Genomic DNA, 27,983 nt, shown 5'->3' with positions numbered 1-27,983 from the left:
CCCCATCCACTGACTGAAAATGGATGCCCTTCAAGTGCAGATTTTAACTTTGAAAAAAGGTAAAAGTCGCATGGAGAGTGGCACTGGAATCTTCTTATCAGCCACATACTGCTTTACAGACAGTGCACTGTAGGCTGGAGCGTTGTTCTGATGGAGAATCCAAGCATTGTTCTTCCACAGATCGGGTCTCTTCTTCTTCACTTGTTCTCTCAGCTTGGCCAGAATCTCAAGGTAATAATGTTGGTTAATTGTCTGACCCTCTGGTACCCATTCAACCATTACCATGCCATTGATACAAATATATATTATATAAAAAAAAAAAAAAAAAAAAAAAAAAAAAAAAAAAAAAAAAAAAATCAGCATTGCCTTCCATTTTGATTTGCTAATTCTTGCTTTTTTTCATTCTCGGTGACATAGGAGTTTTCCAGTGCATTGATTGTCTCCTTGTTTCTGGATCGTACAGGAAAATCCACATCTCATCATATGTGATGATCTTGGAATTTGAGATTAATGCACTGCTTGAGTTTAACATTAGACATTATTTCGGCAAAGCGACTTCACACGTTTCTTTTATAACTGCTTACAGGCTAACTATGAGCGACAGCAAATAATGCTCATCTGAACTGCTTCTAGAATCTTCAAGGTCACTCACACCTGAAGCACATCCCACTGCTACACAGCACACCTTATCTCATTATTTAATAGACACACCTCGTTTGGTATTATAAACTTTAATAAAAAAATTTTTTTTAAAATAATTGAGACTATTTCTGGGTGCCCCCTCGTAAATCTGACCAATCCAATTTCATGATTGCTAGCTTACTTTCACAATCAATGCATGGAACGAGAAAACATGCTACATAGAATTAGTGTAAGAATTTCACTGCTTATGAGACCACTTCCTCCCATTTACTGGAGGTTTGAAGTGTGGATTGTTTAGACTTACGTTTTGACAGAGTAGTGTTGGATTATGTAAAAAAAAAAAAAAAATTAAGATATACAAAAAAAAAAACTTAGCCCATCCATTGTAGTACTAATGTACTATATGTTTACAACTTTTTATGGGTGGCAGTCACATAAAAACCACAACTTGTAAAATAATGTCAAAAGGACAGGAAGACAATTTTCTTCAAAACTCCATTCACACAGTAAAGTAAAAGGTCTACTTTTTAAAAGTAGACCTTTGAAAAATAATCACTGGATCATTCAAGCTTTTTTTTTGTTTGTTGGTTAGTGTTAAGAGTATAGCACAAACATAATATCAAATTGTTTTCGACAAGCAGATTTCAGTAGACAAAAATTTGATGAATCACAAAAAAATTTATGTTTTACTAATCTTGTTACAGTGGAATAGCCTTCCTGAGGAAATTATATAATTTCATTATATAATGTATAAAACCCAATTAACCAGATCATTACCTGCTGTTTCATCTGCATTATTTTTTGTCAAAAAGAAATGCCAAGTTTCTATCTTTAGTGTCAATTTTTCATCACACTTTGGATCAATACGAAGCTATCCCCTCTCAATTTTAGGGCATAATTCTAAGTGTGCAGGTGAATAATAGAATATCTAGTGACACTGACTGACATAATAAAGTATAATAAATTTAGTTTAATCCTTTATCCAAGTGTCAGCAAACAAAGTTGGCGCCTGAAAGTATCTTCAGGACTGGGGTAAGGTGGTACAACACCGAGGAACTCGTTGCAAAAGTGGAGCAAGCTAACATCACTCCTATCTCAGTATCTCCCATAATGCAAAACACATCTCCTTGTGGATATGTATAATGTAATGCATTATTAAGGGAAGGGCCACTACCCAGACTAGTTTCGACCTTTATTGAGGTCTCTTCAGTGGGAGCCAGGCCCAAGTGGAGATACCAGGCAGAAGCATTAGCAAGGTCATCTCTACCTATTGGCCCAGTGTTGTACCACCTCACCCAAGTCCTGAAGATACTTTCAGGTGCAAACTTTGTTTGCTCACACTTGGATAAAGGATTAAACTAAATTTATTATAGTCTAACCAAGTGAAAAATAAACTTTCAACATCTTTCTCTAAATCCAGAGTAATTTAATAAAAATGTGGCACAGTTTGGCAACTCCTATAGGTAGAGATGACCTTGCTAATGCTTCTGCCTGGTATCTCTACTTGGGCCTGGCTCCCACTGAAGAGACCTCAATAAAGGACGAAACTAGTCTGGGTAGTGGCCAATCCCTTAATGCATACATATCCGCAAGGAGAGGAGATGTGTTTTGCATTATAGGAGATACTGAGAAAGGAGTGATGTTAGCTTGCTCCACCTTTGCAACAAGTTGCCTAATGTTGTACCACCTTACCCCAGTCCTGAAGATACTTTCAGGCATAAACTTTGTTTGCTCACACTTGGATAAAGAATTAAACTAAATTTATTATACTCTAACCAAGTGAAAAATAAACTTTTTACGTAATAGAGACTTGAGCCAATTCTAATTGAAGTATCATATGCTGTAGCTGTCATATATACCTGGAAATTTACAGCTGTTTTCTAATTTATCTTATAAATAAGCAAAGCAAATAAAAATAGATGTGCTTTGCTTCATTTAACAGAATAAGACTTAAGTATAAATGCCAAATTTTATTTGAGTAAGGAGTATTTTAGGTGTGTGTGTGGGGGGGGGGGGATAATATGAATTTGGTACATTTTCTGAATCCATCCCGTCATAAGTACCTTCTTTCTGTAAAAGAGAAATGAAAGACAAGCATAACAATACATATAAGAAATAACAATTCAAAAATTTAAGTACCCACTTTATTCAACTCATTTCATTAGGGCAGTGAAAATCACGTGAACAGAGGACAAATTAAAAAGTTATGTGAAAGCTGCAGGTTACAATGAATTAATTTTATTACCGAAACCTTAAAATGCAATGAAATAAATATGTATTGGGTAGGGAGAAAGAGAGAGGAGAAAGAAGAGGTTGGGAGCCAAGTTTCTGTGTATGTGTTATTATAGGAACATCATTATTTTCCCCCCTCTTTCCATTTGCCAGAAAATGGGCACAAATATTTCAGGGAGAATTTATTTATATGCCAAAAGTAAACATTTCAAAATGAATTTATTAGACAGCATTACAGAAAACCAAGTGAATAATCTATTACGGTAACTTATGCTATAACTCACAATGAGCAGGAAATCCATTCTCATTCATACTATGTCTATATGCATTTGAAACTAATGAGTTATGTAAAAGGCTGGCTACCAATGGGGAAATGCTTTACTGTAAGTTACACATGCACACACACATGCATACACACACGCACATATTACAAATTTTATTAGAACTAGCCTAGAGATTTTGGATTTTAGCAACAATTTACAACACAGCAGCATTGGTTAAAAGTTCTAAGAATTCCATATGTAATGATAATGAAAATATAATCTATACTAATCACACATTCAAAGAATTTCATACACACTGATGAAACATGGAACATACAAATGGGAATGGTTACTGACCTCAGTCACACATGGTGCTGGCCAACTAACTATGTTTTTTTTATGAACAGCTCAAACACGTTCTACTGAATTCACACAGAAGCAAGTAACATTATCTTTGTCAAACCATTTAAACACGGACTTGTTCAAATGTTAAAACTTATACATTAAAATAGAAAAAAAAAAAAAAAAAAAAAGGCTCCCAGTTTTCTTTAAACCCTTTTTAAAAAAATGTGAATGTGGTCACTATTTTCCCCCATTTTCTTTATCTGGAGTTTTTTTTTTTTTTTTATTTTGTAATTTTTTACAAGACAGTCTCCCTTCCCTGCTTGAGGTCACCTTATCACTTATGCCTCTTCTTCTTCTTCATCATCATCCCCTTCTTCATCCTCAGCACCATCCTCATCTCCATCTTCATCATCAAAATCATCTTCTCCTTCAGGTCCACCATCATCTTCATCTCTGCTATCTTCCTCATCATCATCTTTAAGTGCTTCTTGTGATTCTCCATTTTCTTTGTCATTTTCTAATAAGCAGAGAAAACAGTTAATCTCAATTTTCAGATAAACAATATATGTACTTCAACAAACATACTGCATGACAAACTAATAAAATAATTTTTCCTTCATGCAGTATTTTAACAAAGTTGAACAATTTGTATAATAAATTACAATCAATGTACTTATGAATTTCATTAATGACCAGCAGACATTTATATATGATGAGCTCTCAATCTTCTAACCTTCGAATTTGTGTTTATGAGTGATTATCTGATAGGTAAAATTGATTTCTTTAGGCAGTTGGATACTTCATCAATTCTCTACATACATACAGAGTTCACTATAGCAAACCTTTCCTGCAATTTAAGAATTTGTTATAGCTTTAGCACAACTGCAACTATAGTACTCCAGTTGGGGATGTATGGTAATATTTCATACTGAGCAAGTATGTTATAGCAGTTTGCTATATATAGTGAGCATTGACTATATCATGCATTATGTTACTGAAAACATAAAATTAATAAACTATAAAATTTGGGGAGGGAACATTGCTGTATACAGAACACCTCAACAATTATATCTGTACTTCTCCAGACTACAACTACATGAATTTATTATTGCATGGAAAGTTTACCAATACACTGCTATATGTGTAATTTCCTCTAAATCAATGCAACAAAACAAGATGATATCCCTCATAACATTTTTTATTCAAAAGTATAGTTATATTAAGAAGATTATTTTCTTCTATATTTCACTAGGCTTAACTTCAAAGGATGCAGGTGCAAATATACTTTGTCTACTTCATTAATGCTTCGACTTTACATTTACATATAATGGCAAGATAAATGAAACAGTGTTAGTTTGCCATCACTTCTTGAGGTAAATAATAAATTAAAAATTATTCTGAGAATGAAAGTATCTTAGTGAAGTGCAGGCATTGAATCCCATTATATTATTTATTTAATTTATGAACATTTTTATGAATGCAATTGTTAAAATAATAATAATAAAAAAAAAAGAAAAAAAAAGAGAGAGAGATTAATTTATAATTCCCCGAAACAAACATATTATGTTGCTAACTATATATTTCCACATATCAATCAATACCATAAAATTCTGCTAATTTCCATGTAAAAATAAATAAATAAATAACATGGGAACACCGGAATAGTTTGTTGGGAAGGAAAAATACGTCATTACAGGTTTTATGGCACTATGCAATATTCTGAGAGCATGAAACATGCATGATTGGATAGGTGAGAGCAAAAATCGTCAGTATTTTACCTCGCTATGATAAAAATTAATTAAGAAGGGCTATGATGGCAAACAATTTGATACATAGGATGTGTAGAAGGAATGAATGCAAGTTTTTGGATGTGTGGAGTGAGTTTGAGGAAAGACTGGATTTGTATAAGAGGAGGGACAGCCTACACCTGAATGTGTTTGGTATCAGGAGTCTAGAAAAACTAATAACTGGTATGAGACCTAAAAGAGCATCAGGGAAACTAAATTATAAAGAAAGGAATGGTGTGAATGTGAGTGTAAGAGGAAACAATGTTATATAACTGTGTTAATGATGGGAATGGGCTTTGTCGTGGAAATGATGACGAGGAGGGAACGATTTCGGCTTTTGTGTTCATCTGGTTCAGACCCATTAAACGTGTGCAAAGATGTCTACATGTATAAGGCATTAAAGAAGAATAAAGATCTGCAAGTTTTAATAACCAAGTGTGTCAGGCAGACTGCAGACATGACTTTACAAAAGAACAAACAAGTGGATTATTATGTCTGTACATGAATGCTAGGAGTATCAGAAACAAACTGGTAGAATTTGTTGCCATAGTCAATATGTTGTGACCTCAGATTGTAGGTATTAGTGAAACCTGGCGATCAGACCTACAAAATGGTATCGAGTGTACAGTATTTTTAGCAAGGATAGGATATGCTGCTAATGATACTGATAACTTGAATCCAGTTAGAGTTGAGACCAATGATTGTGGTATTACTACTACTACTAACAATATTTCCTGTGGTAGTGAGTGTGAAGCCATCTGGTGTGAGGTGGAATCTAACAAGATCAATTACATACAGACCTGGTGGATCAGTTGCTAGTGATGAACAAATGCATCACCAGATAGAAAAGATGAGCATGAAAGAGTAATCATAATGGGAGACTTTAATTATCCAAATATTGATTGGGTAGCAGTAGAATCTCATAAGAATGAAAATCTTTTATTAAGCTTTTGCGGGACTTCCTCAAGCATCACGTGACAGAAGGAGCTCAAGTTCAACGAATGTTAGATTTGATTATAGTGTCAGAGGGCATTTCAGTTAAAGACATAACTATTCTGCCTCCGGCTGGTGACAGTGATCATGCAGTACTCACTTGGGAAGTGACCAAGTTTATGAATGTTCCATTCAGTAAAGGTTACATGCTGAACTGAGGAGTATACAGCACAAAGAGAAACAATTAAACAGCAGGTTTAATAGTTTCAATATTATTTCTCCTTGTGCTGTGGTTATTCCATTAAATTGTATTATGAAGGAAGAAAAGAAGTAAGAGAGAAAGGAGATACTACTGATTATGGTTTGTGTTTATCATATTTTGATGCAACTAGTGCTAAATTATGGCATACTCAACACACACCTCTGAGTCTGGGGGACTGACAACAGCTATACTGGTCATGACTGAAAGTGAATGTGATTTCTGATAGCAAGTTGCTTGTTTAGCATAAAAAACTGATGTGCTCCTCAAATCTACAAATACACAGTCACCTTCAAGATTCATTCACAAGATCTTTTAGGAAAAATGCAGAAAAGAGCTGACTTGAACTATTACATTAGGTTTATCATATTACAGACAAACAAGGTGATCAGCATTTCTACAACTGAACATGTCAACCAAGACCAAGACCAAGGATATACAAGATAGCAAAAATCAGACAGTCTGGTCAGGGCTGGCTGGAGGTTTTTGAAGAGCCTCAGGAAAAAGTTATTCGTTTCCAAAACATTTGCAAAAAAGTATATGTTTTTTTAATCAAAAAATCATATATTTTTATTAAACATAATTTACAAAGATTAAATACATATAGTTATGTACTAAAATATTTCCCATATCAATACATCTCTGAAACATCAAAAATTCTATTATCAAATTTTCTGAGAAATTTGAAAGTGCAGGGCACCTCTGAGCATAGGGCCATGTCCGGAAAACCAATGCTCTGAGCCAGCCCTGAGTCTGGTCTTGCCTATCACTTATTCTAGTCAGAGAGTTAGTTCAGTTCATTGGAACAAAATGAAGTTCTTCAATTCATAAAAGCTGAATATAAGAACCACAACACTGCTTACCAGAGGACTAAAGTGACTTGAAAAAGTTTCTTTTTTGGTCTCCAGAGCAGTTTCCAGGCTATATATTTAAAAACACCTTGTCCCATTTATGGTACGAATTTACTACAAGATTTCATTTTCAAAAGTGGGAATCTCATTAAAAAAAAAAAAAAAATTAGATAATCTTGTTAAATACCCAACATAGATGTTAATTTTGAAATATATATTTAGAAGAGACGTTTAAGTTCTCCTCTTGCACTGAAACAAGCAGATAAATGGTGTAGTATCTATCTGACGTATTTATAGTTTTTTACAGTACTAGCAATGAGATAGCTAACTGCATTTTTACATTTGTTCCCAGGGGACTCAACCAGTCATCTGATGGGTGAGAATGAAGAATTATTAATAGATGGGAGAAAGAGAATATAAGGATATACTGTCAGACTAATGCAAGAACCTTGGATGGCACAGTGTCAAGAAGAATCAATTAATGTTGAAGGGGAGAAAGCAATAAGACAATGTATGAATTCATCACCAACACATGAATTCACATGCTTTATACTTAAAATTTTCCAACTATTATACAAACAAAATAGTTACCACTTTAAAAACTAGAATTTTCATAAAAGAAAAGCCAATTTTCTGACATATGATAATAAACACTCATCATTGATTACCTATTATCGGACTGGATTTGCCTTCTACTATGTGCAGAAGTGTTGGGGGGGGGGGTCTCGCATCTGTGGTCAGACAGTACTTGTCACATCTTAAGGCAAGTCGTTTCTAATTATTAAGAATGACAAAAATTATTTTTATTACAAGAATCATTACGCAGAATTCAATCTGTTGTAATTGGAAAAGTGGTGGTGGGTGGGAGGGGTGCTTCTTCCTCAGAAACTGGTTGCATTGTTCAAATATTTTTAACCAAATATGAAACAGTTCCCTACAATTTCTGTACAAATGGCCTATTCAGAAAAATACCACAGACAGCAGCAGAGGCAAAACTGATTTTTGGAATTTATTCTACTGTTTCACTTCATTTAAAAAACAAGTGATCTGATATGGTAATAAAGTAAGCCAAGAACAGTGAAAGAAAGATGTTTGCTGCAAATCAGAAATAGCTAATTGACCAACATTGTTTTAATTGTCAACCACCATACTGGTCATAAGATGTATACATGTCAATCAAAAGATGGATGAGGTGTCCACAGAAACTGAAATAACATTGATGGAAAACATAATATGTTTGATATATTCCATCCAGCCAGTTGGGCAGTTGCAAATATAATTCCCCTCTGAAATTTGAGCAATACCGTAACAACAGCAACAACAGTACCACAAATAATAAAGCAGTGTCAGTAAAGTAGCCACTTCAAACTGCAACTCATCAACTGCCTGCCATCCATCCACATGCATAACAAAACAATATATGCTATATATTATGTCATGAATGGAGGTCGTTTGCTATTCTGAATTTGTTGCTAATCAATAGCATAATTCTAATAAAAAATTTTAATTTGTAAAATAAATTAAGCATTTATTTTACAAAAAAACAACTCCCATCCATAAAATGCACACTTCAACCTTCAGGAATTCTCACAATGATGAATGCTTAATATATATGTAAAGTGCTGTCCTGACATTCTTCCCTCTAACATGTCACCTTTAATCCCTACCATGTGAGTTGTAAAATATTGTCATAAGTAGCATAAAACTGTCACTGACCTCATAGAAAAGTACATTATTTTTATATTTTGTCTTCATATGTGTATTTATAAACATATAACTGACATAAGAGTAAGATAACTATTTAGCAGCATTTACATCAGGTGGTGTGGCTTAGTTTCAGGAAGTGTGTATGGAATTATGATGGGTGGAAAGGCTGCAGAGTGGAGATGCATATATCAATGACAAATTTAGTAAATAGAAAGAACTACTTACCTAATTAGAAGGATTTAATTTATTCTGCCATTCTGTGAAGCGTTGTATACTGCACAGGTCTTATTTTTCAGAGCATCCAACGGAACATTTCCTTGTTCCGTTGGATGCTCTAAGAATTTTAAGAATATATTTGAACTACAATGCAAAGCTTCAACAGAAACTAGACCATGGGCAGTCTTTTCAGGTTTTTGCTTGTGACCTGCATGAGGACTGCTGACAATGAATATGGTGCAAGTAGCAATCCCTGCTGAATTATGCATTTCCAGATTTTGACATATAATCATTACAACATGCCATTTGAAAGCAAATTTTCCATTTATGATATTTTTGGAAAGCAGAATAACTATTCAGCAGCATTTACATCAGGTGGTGTGGCTTAGTTTCAGGAAGTGTGTATGGAATTATGATGGGTGAAAAGGCTGCAGAGAGGAAATGCATACATGGGAGGAGTAATCAATCACTCCTCCTTATTCATTATATATATCAAAGTGAATTGATTTTTTGTAAAATATTCCAGCTCCTCTAAAGCCTATTTTTGACCTGTTTCTATATAACTAGCTGAATATTTTGTGGTTATCACATACAGTGATTTTTCTTCTCATTTCTTTGCAAGCAGGGGCAGCTCGTGCATAGGCACTGCGTAACTGCAGCACCCCTAATTTTTCTCGATATATAAATATATTTATTAATATTTGCTATACAATTCTCTTATTTTGTATAAAAAATAATAAAAATCCATTTTGTAGCACTTAGGAGATTGAAGGACACTAGCGGCACAGTGTCATATTGCTAAGAGGGAAAGAATATGCAAGTCATAGTGAGATGCAAGCTATTAGCATAATGCGGCACTGTCTATCGCACAGTTCCACTGTTGTTTATATGCAGTTTGTGCCAGTAGTAGAGTGTTTGTAGTGTTTATCGTGTTTACTCCGTCTCTTTAAATATTTGAACATTACAATTAAATCCTTTAATTGTAATGTCCAAAAATTGCAAATCCATTCCTTTAATTACAATTAAAGGAATGGATTTTATTTTTAAGTAATTTTGAATTATACTAAACGTATAATTTTATCAATAATAGACAATATTTTTCCATGAAACAAAACAAGAAGAATATTTTATTTTTTAAGTAATTTTCAATTATACCAAACTGTATAATTTTATCAATAATAAACAATATTTTTTCATGATTAATTTTTTTTTTTTAATTTTATCATAATTTTGATATTTTATCCAAACACACATACACTGTACTTACAATGTGTATGTATATTTCAAAATTTGCAATACCCCCATAATTTCAAGCCATGAGCCACCACTGTTTGGAAGCAAAAAAGATATATCATTACATGATTTTCATCACGAGGCTCATCCTAGGACTAATCCTTAATTAGGATGAATTGTCACAATTATATTATGTGTCTTTAAAATGTGTGTGCTAATTGAATACCAGAGTACCAGCCAGCCACAATTACATGACGTGTCTGTCCAAGAAAGTATTCTTTTTGACATGTATACTCCAAATGTATTTATTTTAGAGCATAACATGAGATTTTATGCCAAATTTTATATCTTGTGCATTTTGTGAAAGCTAAGGTCATCCTTTCCATAGAACTGAAGCTTTATCAATTGATATGTCCTCCTACATTCACATTTTCAATTAAAATTTCTGCAAAAGCTTACCAAAAGCTAGAAGGTACATTTTCCCATATTTACTTTGCTAAACCACAAAAACTTCATATTGATATGTACCTGTCTGTCTGTACTCATTGTAGCACTGGAGAAAAAAAAAGGAAGTTTAGATCAAGAGGCATTCTTGCCCATTACTGATTCATATCACTATATTTACATATTCCAGAATAAAAATGAAGTGTAAGAAACATATCCAATATCACTTTTATAAAGCTTTCAACTGAGTGATATTCGTAATTCCATTTAGTTTGTGATTTAGCAATAAAAAAAGGCTTTGCTTTATATTTACAAAAAAGTATAATGGGTGTTCTCAACCTGGTTGTGGTCGTGGGTGCATTCGAGATTGGGAAAAGAGTGGCAGGTACCAATATTTTTTTCTATGAAAATTTATACTTGCTTAGCATATCAAATGATAACAATTAAGAAATTAATTAACTATGAAAAAACATGTAACATTTATTATACAACTAAATTAAACCATCACACAAGAAGCAAAAACACTTCTTTTTAAATTGGATAAAACAATGGTCTTCTTTCCAAACATTGTTGAATTTGTAGGTTAGTCGTTTTTTTTAGTTGTAGGTTAGTTGGATTACTCACATTTTCGGGTGAAAATTTTAAACATAAGAAAACAATGTATGGTCAAAGTGTGCCAACAATAACGGTGAAGTGATGACACATCTAAATATAAAACATATGCACAAAGACAAGAATTACAAAATGTTCCTAACATAACATAAGCGTTAACATTTTTTTTACGATTTCAATAAATATTATTACTAAGAGAAGACATATTTTCCAGTTTTAATTTTATTCTTCTTTATTTAATAATTGACAGCAGGTGCATGCATATAGCTCTGCAGGCACAAGTTTGAGAACCACTGATCTATAACATCACTGATAAACTTTTTTTCCAACACTAAATCACTTATATTTTCTGGAAAAACCAACACTTGAGTTGATGTCCCTAAAATTACACTTTAACAGCAGCTTGGGTTGAGGATTAACATCACAAAACACAAAATGTTTCCATATTCCAGTCATTTAAAACCAGGACATGTCTTCTATTAAATACCATATCACTTTCATATGGTACATACTCAGTGTCATTCACACACTCATCAATTAATATTTTTTTTATAAAATGTTAATGAAATAAATTCAACTATCACACAAGTCAACCTTGCAGCAAATGACAGACCCTCACCCTTGTCATTGTTTGAATAATGAGTAAAAGGTTCCGATTGTTTGATGTAAAAAGTAAAAAAAGTTGTGTTGAAAATGCATTACGAAGACTTTCAAGAATGCTCAGACTAGCATTCCAGAATATTTTTCATCTAAAAAAATTGAACATAAACACAATGACTCCAATGGTTGGTCTTATCACTCAGAATTATTACAGGTATCTCCATGGAGTCAGTAGACCCAAACTAGCAAAACAATATCTATCATATCTCTTCTTGAATTCATTTACAGACGAAGAAATCACAACTGAGTCAGCAATGCATTCCACTCATTCACCACCCTCCAGGCAAAAAACTTCTTTCTCACACCCTTATTAACCACACTTTTCTTTAATTTCCAGGAATAACCTCTTATTCTTCCATCACTATTACATAGCTGAAACATTTCCCCTGCATCAATCTTATAAAAACCTTTTAGTAATTTAAATGTTTCTATCATATCTCCTCTTCTCCACCTATCAACCAACCTCTGCAATCCACAAGCTCTCAATCTATCAATGTAGGGAGCATTTTTTACATCACTCACCAACCTAGTCACTCTCCTCTGAACCCTCTCCAGAACCTCCTCATCTCCAAGGAATCCAGGCGACTAGACCTGAGCACAGTAATCCAAATGTGGAAGTATCAATGCTTTATAAAGGGGAATAATAACCTCTTTATCTCTGGATGTTAGTGTGTTCCTCAATAACCATGCCGATTTTTATCCCCTCTATTCTGCAATTTATTCTGCGAATAAGGATCAACAAATATACAATCACTGTTAAAGTCTCTCTCTCTTACACTCAACCTTTTCCATTTTAGTTTTCCTGCCCAATTACTTCAACTTGTTCAGAAAACAGTAACTTCTTCAATCGCTTATGACCCATCTCTAGCATACAACTGTCTTTTTCCTTCAAACACACTCCAGACCTCTTTTTTTGCACATTCTTGCAATCACATCATTCATTATCATCGCTCGTCTACTTAACTCATAATTGTCAAAACGAGGCAGCACACACACACTATCCTCCCATTGAAACTTTTCTTCTTCACAATATCTAACAATGTTCTTAAATCTTTTGCTACCTGATTTATACTACCACTCAGGTCATTTGTACCCACCATAACTATCATCTTGTATACATCATGCCCTCTCTTTATTGCTAAACCAACTCTCTCTATTGTCCCACCAGCCAAGCACTCCTCAGGCATACTGTTCTCCATACCCTTAATCATAGAATCACCATACATTTTACCACTCTCAACTTCATTCACATCCAAACAAGCGTCACTCGTGGTCTCATTTTCTACGCTATTCAGTATGACTCTCCCAGTTTCATTACTCAACGCTCTTTTACTTACTCCCTCACTGTTACAACATCTTGTTTCTTCTAAACCTCTTGTGCTTTTATTTTGTTGACTCCCAATCACTCTCATACTATTTATTACTTCACCATTCACCAAAGACTCTCCCATACATAATCCTGTTCTAGTTACTTCAGCTAAAGTAATCTCTATAGTCCTAATTTCTCTGTTCAACCCATTTAACTCAGTTTTAACTTTCAATACCTCCTTACTGAGCACTTCCAATTCCTCTTGCAGAAGGTGAGGGTCACTTTTCATTTTGATGAACTCCTGCCGAAGTTCTCACGCTATGGTCCCAATGTCTGCTTCCATTCCTAAACGCTCAGTCTATCCCGACACTTCTCACATGTCGACATTTTCATTCTTTTTATTTAGCCAGACTGTCCACAGATCCTTCACATTCTTCGGCACATACATGTAGCAGTTTCCGAAACACATCCATTGCGAAAAATCTAACGATGAACCAGCCTTTCGCATAGAAGTCCTGTGCGGCGCTGCCGTGCGCTTCTTGTTGGACACCATCTTTAGATGCTGAAGTAGTGAAACAAACAGAAGTGAAAATACAGAGTTTCAAACAATAACACCACTGAAGGACACTTGTATCTAACCGATGCACAACTGCAGCACAATTTGAGAAAAAAAAAGCCACACTATACTTAAGTTTAAAAACACGTTTTCTAGCCTAACTGAACACGACTGCTACATTCTAGGCACTGTCACCAACGCTATCATCATACAAAATGGATAGAATTAGATTTTAAGTCCAAAAATAAAGTAAAATGAAACATAAGCACTACATGCTAATTAGTTATGTGCTATATCAAAACAATGAGTGCCAGAGTATTAAATAATCAGTTCAATGGTAATGGTGGCAAGAAATAATTCAGCCACTCATTCATTCGTTCAATTCTGTACATCCATTCAGCAGCAAAAACAGACCATCTTCACTAGGATAGAAGCAAATGCATATCTGATGCAAAATTTTACTAGTGCTAGAGAAATAATGCTGCTTGCATCCATTTTCCATATCTAGGAATCTTTTCCATTTATTAGCTACAAATCTTTGCTGCAGTTATCTGTTACCCACTAGTTTTTTTTGATGAAGTAACTATTCAAATTGGTGTACTTACACATTTGTATAGTATGAACAACTGCCTCTGGATGTTAGTCCCTTGATATCTAACAGGCACCATTCATCTGCAGGATTATTATGCTATTTTCATTCTTTTTTTTTAAAAAATACCTTCTCTAAATTACACTGCCACTTGCATAATCTCAATCAAGTAAACACTTAAGTGACATAAAAAGACATTTTTACATCATATAGCAATACCATCAGTAAAGATCTAGGTGCAATTGGAAACAATGGCAAAACAAAGCATAAGGGAAGGCGATATCCCCCCCCCCCACACACACACGAATTTTTTTGGACTTTCAGAAGAATTTTTTTTTTTTAAACACATGAGGTAGGGCCTTTAATAAAAGAAAGCTTTGGAAACTTCTGTAGAAAAGAGTCTAATTTATTAATCAGAGTCCAGCAACTTTAACAAGGGATTACTATAATGGTGAACAGAGGATTTTTGCCTTCTTACAGTGTCTGTAAGAAGTACGAATAATTAGTACTGTAATTAGAACAAACAGTTTGAAACATCTGCCACGCCAGCAAAACCTAAAAGCACTAATAAAAGGATAATATCCAGGATCCTGGGCAGAAGAAGTTCAAAGACAAAGCAACTCTGATGTCGAGGTTGTATTCTCATAAGTTCTTTGGTCTATTTTCTAAGAGCTTCTATTCTGTACATTCAGTTCTGAAATAAGGATGGATTTATATCCTCTATTAATATAGATTCACTTGAAATGAAGCCTTTTACTATTCTGCACTTATTCTTTTTTGTTAATTTCATCCTATTCAAGCAGATCTAATAGCACATGGACTTCCTGTGGGACAAAACATTAGTGGCCAATATCCAAGTTATTTTGAGATTCTCATAAATCCAACTTTCCTCACCCAACTCCCAACAAAGTAGAATGGTCCATCCCACCCCGTAATTTCACCATTGTCCATCCCACTCACCAGATGACATTGCAACATAGTGAAAGTGAGTATAGAGAATATTGTAGGTGTGTGATCTGATGAGATTGTAGGAAACCAGAAGAAAGGAGGCAATATTGTAGGCTATTTGAGGAATGATATACTTAAGATGTTCTAAGAATGGAAGGATACTTGCCAGAATAGCAGATGCTAGATCTTGTTTCCAGCCATGATGTGCAGGCAGTAGAGGGTTAGTTAAAAATCTGAAGAGAGCAATTATAGCAATGTTAAGGTCCACCAGAAACAGGGAGGATGTTTTCTCCAGAATCTCATGAGACCATGATACCTGTAGACCAATGTCATGAATGCTATTAAGTATTATCCATTGTGAATAATTAACTGGGTTTGACTCATACAACTTTTACTCATAAAACTGAATGTTAACTGTGTTTCACTGCCTTTATGGCTAACAGAGTCTTCAGGAAAATAATTAACACAAACTACTCTAGCGTTTTCAACAGTTATTTCTATAAACTGAAAAATACTGGACTGACAGTTTTAATTACCTGACAAGTTTCATTAACATCACCCACGTTTTTTCAACAGTTTTAAAACTTCTCCCAGCCTAGCTCACGTACACTTTTCTGCAAGAACAAGGAATCTTGTATACCCCCATGATGTTTATAGAATGCACTGCTATCTGTAGAAACTTTGTAAGATGTTCTGGTTTTAATAATTGGGCTATTTTTCTTGATGTACTGTCAACATGTGGTAAGGAGACCATGACTATGTAATTGATTTCCAGGTTAACATACAACATTCATCATAAAATAAGTTTTTTCTTTAGTAACTTCTTTGAGTAGCTATTTTGGAGGAACCAGTCAAACAGAATTAGAAGTTCTTATCTTTTAATTTCATCATTCTTGAGTATATTAAAGGCTATTTTTTTTTCAATTAGGTTTTGATAATACCTAATTTTTGTTGAGGGTGATGGAAAGAGCTTTCATGTATATACATTCTATAAGAGTTTGTTTTCTGTGAACTACTAATGTTATAGTACTACATGAAAAATTTACATCATTACTAACTTCCTATCTACAATTTTCCTTCAAATAAATCTGTTACATGTCAAAACTTTAACATTATCGGATCTTATATTTCTATCTTCTAAGACACTTTTTACCATATCAATCCACCTATATCTTGGTCTTCCTCTGGGTCTTTTTCCTGCCAGCCTGGCAGAGAACACTGGTTTGCTAATCTTTCCTCTCCCATTCTGTTTAAGTGACCATACTTGCACTGCTAACACATTCCTGGATGCTAACAATGTCAAGTTTTTCCCTAATATCTTCGTTTTTTTAATATGACATTGCCATCGATGCCATCTATTCACGCCCCTAATCATTCTCAGGACTCTCATATCTGCGGTCTTTGGTCAAGTGTTTTACTTCTAACCCAGCTTAAAATTTGATTTTTGGATGCTGATTATTTGAGAAATGCACAAAATCTTCAAGGTATTTCTGGGCATGCTAACATTTAATAAAAATATCAACATATCTCCACCAGGCATGTGGCTACAGGCTTCTTCCTCAAGCTTTTCCATATGTATAATTTAGCAATAGGGAGCAACAGAGGTGAGCCTATTGCTAGAACATAAATTTTGGTAGTCAAATCTCCCTTTCCAAGTAAAAAAATGAGAATTGAAGACAATGATGAAAGAAATGTGTAACATTAGGAGGAAATAGGTCTGAAAGGTACAGATTCTTTCTTAGAAATGTTTGTTAGCAACAAAACTATCTCCAAACCAGCTAATATACTTGATGGGATAATTTTTGTGTCTGAAAATTTCTCTAAAAAATATGCTAAGTTTTTCAGAAGGAATGTCTAATATGAGGCTTGAGTAATTTTGAAAGGTGTTTAAAAAAGAAGATATGCAGAAGAACTCCTGCCATCCACTACTGGACAGAGAGGGATGATCGCTTTATGTACTTTAGCACTCTACAGAATCTGGGAGTGATTGGATATCTTGACCTAAGTTTAGAGATCACATCATAGGTTTTTGTCTGTGATGACCAAGTGGGATTTGTGGTCAATGCTTCATTCATTCATGCGATAGAAACTTAGTGGTTTTTTCAACAATGACCACGATATCAACTTTTGAAATCTGTCTTGGAATAACAGCATAGCCAGCCTTGGCTTAGAATTGAAGTCACCATTTCAGTAAAATTATTGTTCTTCTTTTATGACTAGAGCTCTTAACAGGCTGTTAAGTGCCCATAACTATCCAAGGTATCCTTGGGTTTCACAACCATGATTCCAGCACAAACTGGTTAAGCCCTGTGCTTATAAGTATACTTTATATGCAAATTGTGGTGTTCTCTTTGGTCGGTTTGCCTGTATGTGAAAGAAAAAACCAGAAAGGGAGGAAAAGTCTTGCCACTTGCATATAAATTTGCATATGAGACCAGCTAACTTATGGTTCTTCACATCCCAGAATGGGATTCAGACTCAGCCGAGCTATGGATGCAAGATAATAATTAGACAATTTTAATACAAATTATTAGTAGTAAGAGAGTTGGTATTTTTGTGTACTCTGCTGTATAAATGTTGGAATTTCCTAGACAGTCTTTATTTACAATCTTTTGCAATCCTTTTTAAGCCCTCTTGGAATCTATAGCATTCCATATATTCAGTATATTAAATTTGCCAGAAGATTATGTAACTGATATGCTTTTGCTCAATGGACAGCAGGTATGATCTGCATTTTTGCATTTCGGTTCACAGAAGAGCAAAACTTGCATTTTTTGCAGGAAATACTGCACATGATGTACCTAATAATAGGTGTGATTAAACTGTCAATAGTTTTTTTTTTTTAAATATCTTCCTAAAGATGCTATCAGATATAAAGACAGGAAAACATGTTGGAGTAACATTGTTTTAATCAGTAGAACGTCTACGATTCAAACTTACTTAATTATTCATAACTGATATATTTGATATAAACTAATCATAATTAATTACTTAAAAAATACTATCCACTATGCCATCATCAAATTCCTGACATATACCCTCACCTCAAGGGGTATACAGGATGTTGTTTAACCTCTCTACTGGCCGGGGCAGATAAAATAGTGAGACCAAATTGCACTTCTTATCCGTGTAATTCAGTAGGTGTTACAGAATCGTATCCAGATTTTGCTGGACATCTACAGATGTCATGGCCTGTTAAGAATAGTTTACCAAATATACCAGCGAATGGTGAATTTGAATGTTATGTTCAAAGGTCATATAAAGTTCGTGCTGCTGAGTGTAGCAGTAGCAGCTAAGTTCCTGCATATTATTAATATATATAGAAGACAAATAAATTGTCTTTAGCAATAACACAAAAAATAAATTTAACTGGAACAGACGAAGGACAACTTCCGACAATTCTCACTCACTCTAAAAAACATTGGAACATCACCTAAAAATAAGGCAGACCACCTAGTATCTTTCTTCTTCTTAAACATTTTGCTGACAGCAATGGAAAATTACTTGCCATGTAACAACAGTAAGAATCCAAGCTACCACTACACTTTTGTCAGAAGAATCTTGAACAGTGTGGACACAAAGCAAGTCTGGGAAGTTTTTTCCCACTTGATTAGACTATAAATTATATATTTAGTTTAATCCTTTATCCAAGTGTCAGTAAACAAAGTTTGCATCTGAAGTATCTTCAGGACTGGGGCAACTCATAGCAAAAGTGGACAAAGCTTCACATCACTTGCCTTAGTATCCCATAATGCAAAGCACATCTCCTTGTGGACATGTATAATGCTATGCATTATGGAAAGGGTCACTACCCAGACTGGTTTCGACCTTTATTGAGGTTTCTTCACTGAGAGCCAGACCCAGAGGTGACACCAAGGTTGAAGAAAAAACTTCCAACATCTTTCTCTAATCCAGAGTAATTTAATAATAAGGTGTGACACCTTTCAGCAACTCGTATAGGTAAACATGACTTCTACATTGCTTCAACCACCTCTGGGTCTAGCTCCCACTGAAGAGACCTCAATAAAGGTCGAAATTGGTCTGTGTAGTGATCCTTCCCATAATACATAGCATTATACATGTCTGCAAGGAGACATGCTTTGCATTATGGGATACTAAGGCAAGTGATGTGAGGCTTTATCCACCTTTGCCATGAGTCATCTCAGTCCTGAAGATACTTCAGGCACAAACTTTGTTTGCTTACACTTGAATAAAGGATTAAATTAAATATATAATTTAAAGCAAGTCTTCTAACACAATAAATTCTACCTACTGTGCTAAGAACATTTGTTAACTAGAGCATGGAAATACAGTAAAACCCTGTTTTTACGTCATTTTCCGTTGGTCCTGTCTTAAGGTCTTTTCTTATGATATATTGTTTTCCTGCCATTAAGAACTTGATGTGGACATTATTTCCTGTGATTATGTTTTTTTCTCGGGTAGCAATATTGATTTTCGAATCGATTTCTGTGGAAATCTGCGCATTTCTGTTCCCAAATAGCATTGCTTTCAGCTGTAGTTTTGTTTCCACCATCACGATGACCTGCACACTTGCAGCAGTAATGTAGTGATGAGCGATATTGTGATTTTTCAATCACAGTACAAATTGATATCGCAGAATTTCTGCTACGTAATTTAGCGTGTGAAAGTTGCTTTCAAGTTGCAGTGGTGGATTATCCATGTTAGTGACATGGAGAAAAAAAGACAGAAAATGTATTTCGGTAGAAGAAAAGATGGCAATTCTGTGACGTGTAGATTGGCATGGCAGAACATGTGTGCATTTAGTAAAAGATGTTGGACTCTCCGTGTCCACTTTGAACACGATAGTAAAAAACAGGTCAAGCATTGAACATGATGCAAAGCAATCTGGTGCTATGTCAAATAAAAATAAAAAATTAAATTAAAAAAAAAAAAAAAAATCAACAATTAAAGATTTTTTTTAAATAGATAAATGTAAGTAATTGTAAATTCATTTATTTTCAGTTATTAAATTTTGTAAACGAGTATGTAGACTCACATACTCATTTACAAAATTTTACACTGCTATTTACACTTTCCTGTTATTTAAAATTTTTTTCCATCAGTTCCCCGAAAAGTGTAAAAAAGGGGTTTTACTGTAATTATATATTTATGCCCCCTCCAAAGGGGAATATCAAATCTGTCTTTAAGCTAGCAACCTAAATACTTTTTTTTTTTTAAGTGAGAATAATTAGGATGATAGTTTGATGACTTGATAGGTGAGAGTAATTTGGATGATACACATACAGAAAGGGGAAAAAAAAAATTGTGGGGAAGCTCATCAATAGTCACCTCTGGAGACTATCAGCTAATTAGTAACTATAGACTTGATTCACAGCCAATCCCCATAACCACTTGTGGATGCATAAAGGTTTGGAGAAGTTCACATAGTCACTGTGATATCTGCATTTGATGCCTAGAAAAAAGGCTTGCTCAACAACCTAAATGTCTTATGGCCAGCCTCATATGAACTGCAACTGCACACATTTTCTTCAGTTTCTCACAACAATGCTGGAGTACTACAGGGCTCTGCTTTTGTCCACTCTCCTCTATGTGCATGAAGGATCTTCTCTCACTGGCCTCAACTGCTATACATAGCACTGCTAATGACTGTAAACTTCGATCCTCTTCTTCACTTGACCAACTAACTGTGTACATAATATGATGACAAACACTATTACATAGAAGAGTGTTTCAAAATTCACTGATAGTTTACTTCACTTATGCAAAAGCATAAAAAGTCCACAGATAATAAAAAAATAAAAACTGTTTAGTATTTTATAAAAAAAACATTAAAAATCGATTCAAAACTTCAAGATCACCCATAACCTATAAGTGAAACCCCAATTTCCTTGCTATTTCAATGAGACAATATAATCCATTTCAATACTACAAAAATGAAATGTAGAATAGTGAAAATTAAATTATAATAAAATGAAAATTTATGTTTTAAGCCTTACCAGACTTTTCAGGTTCTGTATACACTGCAGTTTTATAAACAATGATTTTTTTTTAAATTATTTTTTTCCCACATATCCTAACGAGGAAAGGTTATAAGTCCACTATATGTTAGTAGTTGGGCTAAGGATTAGATAAATATGGAATAGCAGTACTTTACTATTCAGGAAACTTCTGGCTCCCAATATGCAAGATCTTACTGATATATACCAGGTGATGAAAAACATTATCACAAAAAGGAATGTTTCAAAAGTCACGGATAGTTTAATTTCCTTATGTAATATCAGACATAAAAATAAAATAAAATAATATAATAATTGTTTAGAATTTTATAAGAAAATTGACAATATCTATCCAAGATTTCAGTAATATCAGTTTTGATTCTAAGCATGGAAATGTAATAATACCAAGGTTCATAAAATGAGATTATTCATATTTATAACCAAACAAATCAACCTAATGATAACAGAAGGACATGACTAAGAATTTTCAAAATAAAAAATCTTACCAATAGAGAAGAACTCACCTTTGTGATCAGTCTACAAAAAGAAAAAAACAAAATATTATATATATGTACAAGCACACAACTTATGCATTTCAAAATATTGTAGTGCAAAACTGACCATGTCTTTACAGAAAATATAAACTGTTTTACTAGATGCTAGCTACTCATTAGTCATTAAATGTGTGTGGTGGTACTACATAAAACAAATTCATTCAATAGTCTTTTTTGGGTACTTCTAAATTATCCTTTTCAGAATGTACCTTTTTTTTTTTTTTTTTTTTTAACATCCCACACATGAGAGAGAGATGCCAAGAATCTATAGTGCATCAGTACAATGCATGAGATTTAACCTAAGAGAGAGAGAGAGCTTTGTTTGCAAAGAGAGGATAGAATGTAATACTAGTTTTTGGGTCTATGCTTAATTTTCCTAAAAACTCACATATTTCTAGTCATTAGCCATTGCATTACTAATCTAACATTCTGATCTATCACAACCAGTGTAAATAACCTCCCCCCCCCCCCAAAAAATCAACCAGGTCACTCTGTGCAAAGTCTTATTGGCATTATCTAATTCAGTTCATTTATTTTCCTTAGAAGAATTAGAAAAAAAGAAACCACTTTTCTGGAAAACTGTTTTGGCAGTAATAAAATTCACTACCCTCTGCTTGAGAATGGCAAGAAGATCAGTAATTCAATGGTTATACATTTATTTATACTACTGAATGTCATATCAAATTTCTTAATAATTATTCAATTTGGATACCAAGTCCAGAAAACACATATCAGATTTATTTTAAGAGGAGATCAAAGAGATTTAATTTTTCTTTGTAGTTCTGCCTATTCCATACAAGTGCAACTAACACCTTCAACTGAAACTTTTGTAAAGAAAAACAAACATTTCTGATTTGAAATTACTTGCCACGTAACAACAGTAAGAATCCAAGCCACCACTACACTTTTGTCAGAAGAATCGTGAACAGTGTGGAGTTCTTTGCTGTCCTCAGCAAGGACAGCAAAGGGTCATAATGCGCTATATCAAATTTACAGCAGTACACAAGGTATTAATAAATAGTCATAAAGAGATAACCCCCTCATCAAATTTGCCAACACATACTTGACTCCTTCCTAACAAGCTTCCCTTCCAGGTATAGTGCAGTTGTCAGTTCTCCTCTTGGTAACTCAGACCACAACCTCATACAAGTCTCTTCTGCCACAGATCAACCTTCACCTACCAGTTCAGTCTTGTGTTCTTTGGCACTACAAGGATGCCAACCAGGAGGACTTCCATTACTTCTATTCCTCCTTCTCATGGTGCAATTACTGCTTCAGTTCTTCTGATTGGAACACCTGCTAAGACCAAATAACAGAAATCCCTTATTCAATTCCCAATTCTCAGCCACCATCCAAAGCCTTGGTTCTCAAAAAAGTGTGCCAATGCTGTAAAAGAAAAAAAAAAAAAAAAGCTGCTAACCATGAATGGCTCAAGACCAAAACTCCAGCTATCCACTCTGCTTAAACTGAAGTTCGCAACCATTGTAAAAGAATCATCACCTAGTCCAAGTCAGACTTTGAAAGGGCCAAATGCCGCACACTCATCTCCTGCACAAATGGCAGTCGCACCATCTGATCCCTTGCCAAGGCCATTGGGAGTCTACTCATGCAGATTTCCACCATTTTCACAACCAGATGGTACTGTAGTTACCTCACCTAAGGACAAGGCCAACTTACTGGCATCACTCTTCTCTTCAAATTCCTGCATTGATGACCTGGGAAAAGTTCCTTCCACACTACCAAGAATGTCTCCATTCATAGTCTTCCGACAAAAAAAAAAAAAAAAAAAAAAATCCGAAGAATCCTCAATAACCAGAACATAAACAAGGCACCTGGTCTTGATGGTATTGTGTTGTGTTAAAAAAAATTGTGTCCCAGAGCTATCAGCTATCCTGCATCACCTCTTCAATCTATCCTACTACAACATGGAAGCAGGTCCACATCTAGCCCATTCAAAAAAAGACGATAAAAGTCACCCAACAAACTGCTATCCAATTGCTCTCACTTCTGTTTTCTCTAAAATTATGAAGGTCATCTACAACTGATCTTCTTACCTACACCACCCACCTCTGGACTCAAGCCATGGAGAAACTCACATGGTTGCCCTCGAAATTTCAAAGATATTTGATAGAATTTGGCACTATAGCCTACTTAACAAACTGCCATCCTCACTTTGCAACTGGATCACCAACTTTCACAATGATTACTCACTGTGTCATGGATGGTCTACTCTCCTCATATTTTTCCACCAATGTAGGTGTACTCCAGGGTTCTGTTCTTTCACCCACTCTTCCTCTTGTATATAAATGATCTGCTCTCTCAGACTTCAAAATCCTATCCATAGCTTTGCCGATGACAGTACACTCCACAAATCCTGTAGTGTTCAAGTATTAGAATCCTCAAGATCTACCATGAGCAGTGATGTGAATTCACATCTCCTAGCTATATTCCAGTGAGGCAAGGACAACCTTGTAAACTTCAATGTCACCAAAACTCAGTCCTGTCTGATTTCTTGCAACTTATCTTCAGTATTACTGAGATATCCAAACATGATCAGATTTCTCTGCTCAGACAGACCTGCACCTCCGATCTTTCCTGGCACAACTACACAAGAAAGAGCTCACATCCCTTATCTTTAGTAATACTGAGATATCCAAATGTGATCAGATTTGTCTGCTCAAACAGGCTGCATCTCCAATCTTTCCGGGCACAACCACTTTTCAACTATAGCTTTTACAGCCACCAAAAAACTTGTACTTTTTTGCACAAGACACTTCACACCATCACAGTTACTAACTCTATACAAAACCCAGATCTGACCAGCCATGGAATACTGCTCCCATATTTGGGGTAGATCACCAAAATCCTGTCTTAAGATTGCTCGATTCAATCCAGCTAATTAATGATTCCCCCCCCCCCTCTCTCAAACATTCAGTTTCTGCCTTGTCTCTCTTCTTTAGATACCTTCATGCAACTCATCTTCCACTCTCCACCAAAATCATTAATACAAGAGCCATGGCTAACCAACATCCTTTTACAGTCCATCTTCAAACTCATTGAACTAATTTCATTGCCTGCACCTTCATCCCATCTACTTCTGTCCTTGGGAAGTCTCCCCCACTCTGCATTCCCCCAAGATTAAAACCCTCAGTTGTTCAAGCAAAATGTGAACAGATTCTTACTTTCTTCTATTCCTCTTGCCCACACATGGCACTAATGTTCTATGGGTCTTGTGTGTGTGTGGGGGGATCAGATATATACAGATAGTTCCTGCCTTTACAAATTAATAGGCTCCTGGCAACAGTTTGTAAAGCGGGAGTTTATTTGCCTTAGAAATAATGCTATAAGCAAGAGTTACGTTTGTAAGAAGGAATATATAAAATATAAAATTATAAAAGACTTTACTGGCCAAAGATTTACATATTTAAAAAATAACATAAGAAATATTTTAAATTTAAAAAAAAAGATTCTTTGGAAAAAAAAAAAAAACCCGAAGCTCATTTCTATATCACCAAATGAATCGGCAGCAATCGAGGTTAGTAGGAGATATATTAGGAAGTTTTGGTGCATCTTATTTTTCAAAGAAGGCCTCGAGTGTCATTTGCTTCCTTGACTTTCACTTCTTTTTGTTTAAAATAGCTCGATAGCAAGCAGAAGCATTATTCATTTCATGGGAAAATTTACTAAATCGTTCAATGTCTGAATCTTGTGATTCAAAGAATGCGTGAGCTTTTTCTAGAAGTTTAAATGCTTCTTCTAGGCCTTTTAAAGTGAAAAACTGAGTTGGAACTTCATATTGGTTATCTTCTTTGTCTTTTTCTTGTTCCTCTAATTGAAGAAGATCATTGGGTGAGAGTGCAAGGCTGAAGCAGCTCATCGCGTTTCAGAATTCACAATCTTTGTTGGGCCTTCAAGGGCCTTTGAAATTATCATTAAACTGATGACAAAGTTTATGCCATACTTCTTTCAGAAACTTTATATGCTAGGCGCTCTGCATTACCCGAACTGCATCTAAAATGTTGAATCTCTTCCAAAACTCTTTAATAGAAAGCTTCCATCTTTACCAGTTGCTTCTATTAACATTTCCAAAAGTCTCTTTCAGATAATGTGCTTTAAACGTCACAATCACTCCCTGATCCATTGGTTGTAAAAGAGAAGTTGTATTTGGAGGTAAAAAAACAATTTTTACATTAGGGCAAATGTAAGCTACAGATGAGGGAGGGCTAGGTGCATTGTCAATTATCAGAAGCACTTTAAATGGAATTTGTTTTTTCTCACAATAAAATTTCACTTCAAGAATACAGTGATGCATAAGCCAATCTTCGAATATGGAACTGGTGAGCCAATTCTTCTTTTTGCCTTCCATATTACTGGGAGGGTATCTTTATTAATTCCTTTTAAGCTTCTTGGATTTTCTGTTGATCAAAAATAAGGGTTTTAATTTCAATCGCCAGCAGCATTTCCTCCTAATAGTAGAGTGATGTGATCTTTTGATGCTTTAAAACTTGGCATTGAGGATTCTTCATTTGCAATGTAAGTTCTTGCAGGCATTGGTTTCCAAAAAAAGGTTCAACTCATCGACATTAAAAAATCTGTGATGGTGAGTAATTTCCTTCTTTAATTATTTCTTCTAATTTTTCTGGATAAGATTTTGCCTCACTATCAACGTTTCCCGCTTCACCTTGTACTTTGTTATGCCAATCAGTTTGCTTTCTATAGCAGTCAAACCATCCACTACTTGCAGCAAAAGTGTCTTTGCAGTCATCCCCTTTTTGGTCTTTCAGCATTTTAAAAATGGCTAATGCTTTAGTACAAATTGTTGCATAGATAATGAGCATGTTTAATCGTCGCTTATCCAAACAGTTAACAGTTTTTTCCAAGTGAGGAATTATACTGCCTGTTTCTTTATTATGCAACCATGTAAACTGCATAGATTGTGCATTTCTTACTACTTTCAAATATTTTTCTTTATCCTTTAAAATGGTGCAAACTGCAGAATGCCAACAGAAAATTTCTCAGAAAGAGCTTTAATAGTGTTACCCATTTTATGGCTGGTAATAATTTTGTATTTTGTAATGTAATTGCTTTACTTTGTTCCTTTTGCTCATTTTCTGGTTTTGCGCTGTTGTTTCTTTTTGACATTGTTGGAAAAGTGAAAGAGTTACAGTTAAAAAGAAAACAAAATAAAAAATCAAGTGTAATAGAAGAAAACCACGAATAACACACTTGCATTGTCAGGGCTTGTGAATGACTGAGACTCGTTCTAACTGATCATTACGGCATTACATTCATACAATCATTACGTCCTTCGCCGCACACAAAATAAAAATTCTGATCCAAAAATATTCGTAAAGTGAAAATTAACTATATATAAAATACGAGAGTGGTCTGAAAAGTTCTCGGCCTGACAATGAAAAAAAAAAACAATTATAATTTCAAAATTATTTTTTATTTTTCAACATAATCTCCGTGAAGACTAATACATTGATTCCAGCGATGCTCCAGCGCCATTATACGATCCCTGTAGTAGTTCTTAGTAAGATCTGCAAAATACTCCTCTACAGCTGCAATCACCTCTTGATTCGAATAAAAACTGACCAGTGAGGAAGAGTTTAGTTTTGGGAAGAGATAGAAGTCAGAGGGAGCCAAATTTGGGGAACAGGGTGAATGTTCTAACAATTCATAGTGCAGATCTCTTAATTTTCCCATTGCCAAAACACCTTTGTGGGCAGGTATTCCCCAGTTATTGTTTTGCCCTTTTCAAGATAATTAATAAACCAGCTTCTCTCCACTGTTTGGATTCTGGTGTGTAATAGTGAATCCAAGTATCATCCATAGTAATAAATCGATGCACAAAATCAGTTT

The 27,983-nt window shown here is 34.7% G+C and overlaps 1 protein-coding gene across 2 annotated transcripts in view; it reads right to left on the bottom strand.

The window, feature by feature from the left end:
• Window positions 1-2,768: 2,768 nt before the first annotated feature.
• LOC150104070 (uncharacterized) overlaps window positions 2,769-27,983 on the bottom strand; it is a 252,455-nt gene continuing 227,240 nt past the window's right edge. Inside the window, exons 3-4 of one of the 2 annotated variants that reach the window (XM_090396736.1) lie at window positions 22,071-22,101; window positions 2,769-3,999 (exon numbers count right to left, since the gene is read on the bottom strand). In XM_090396736.1, the coding sequence (XP_090252862.1) occupies window positions 3,821-3,999; window positions 22,071-22,101 (210 nt within the window). In that variant the 3' untranslated portion in view covers window positions 2,769-3,820. The remainder of the gene's footprint in view (window positions 4,000-22,070; window positions 22,102-27,983) is intronic. The other variant, XM_090396737.1, reaches the window with a different exon arrangement.

The sequence above is a fragment of the Typopeltis vanoorti genome, chromosome 8 (genome assembly GCF_054136105.1).
Source record: "Typopeltis vanoorti isolate ZY-2024b chromosome 8, IOZ_Tvanoo_1.0, whole genome shotgun sequence".
Lineage (NCBI taxonomy): Eukaryota > Metazoa > Arthropoda > Arachnida > Uropygi > Thelyphonidae > Typopeltis > Typopeltis vanoorti.
This window is presented reverse-complemented; position numbering and strand designations above follow the sequence as displayed.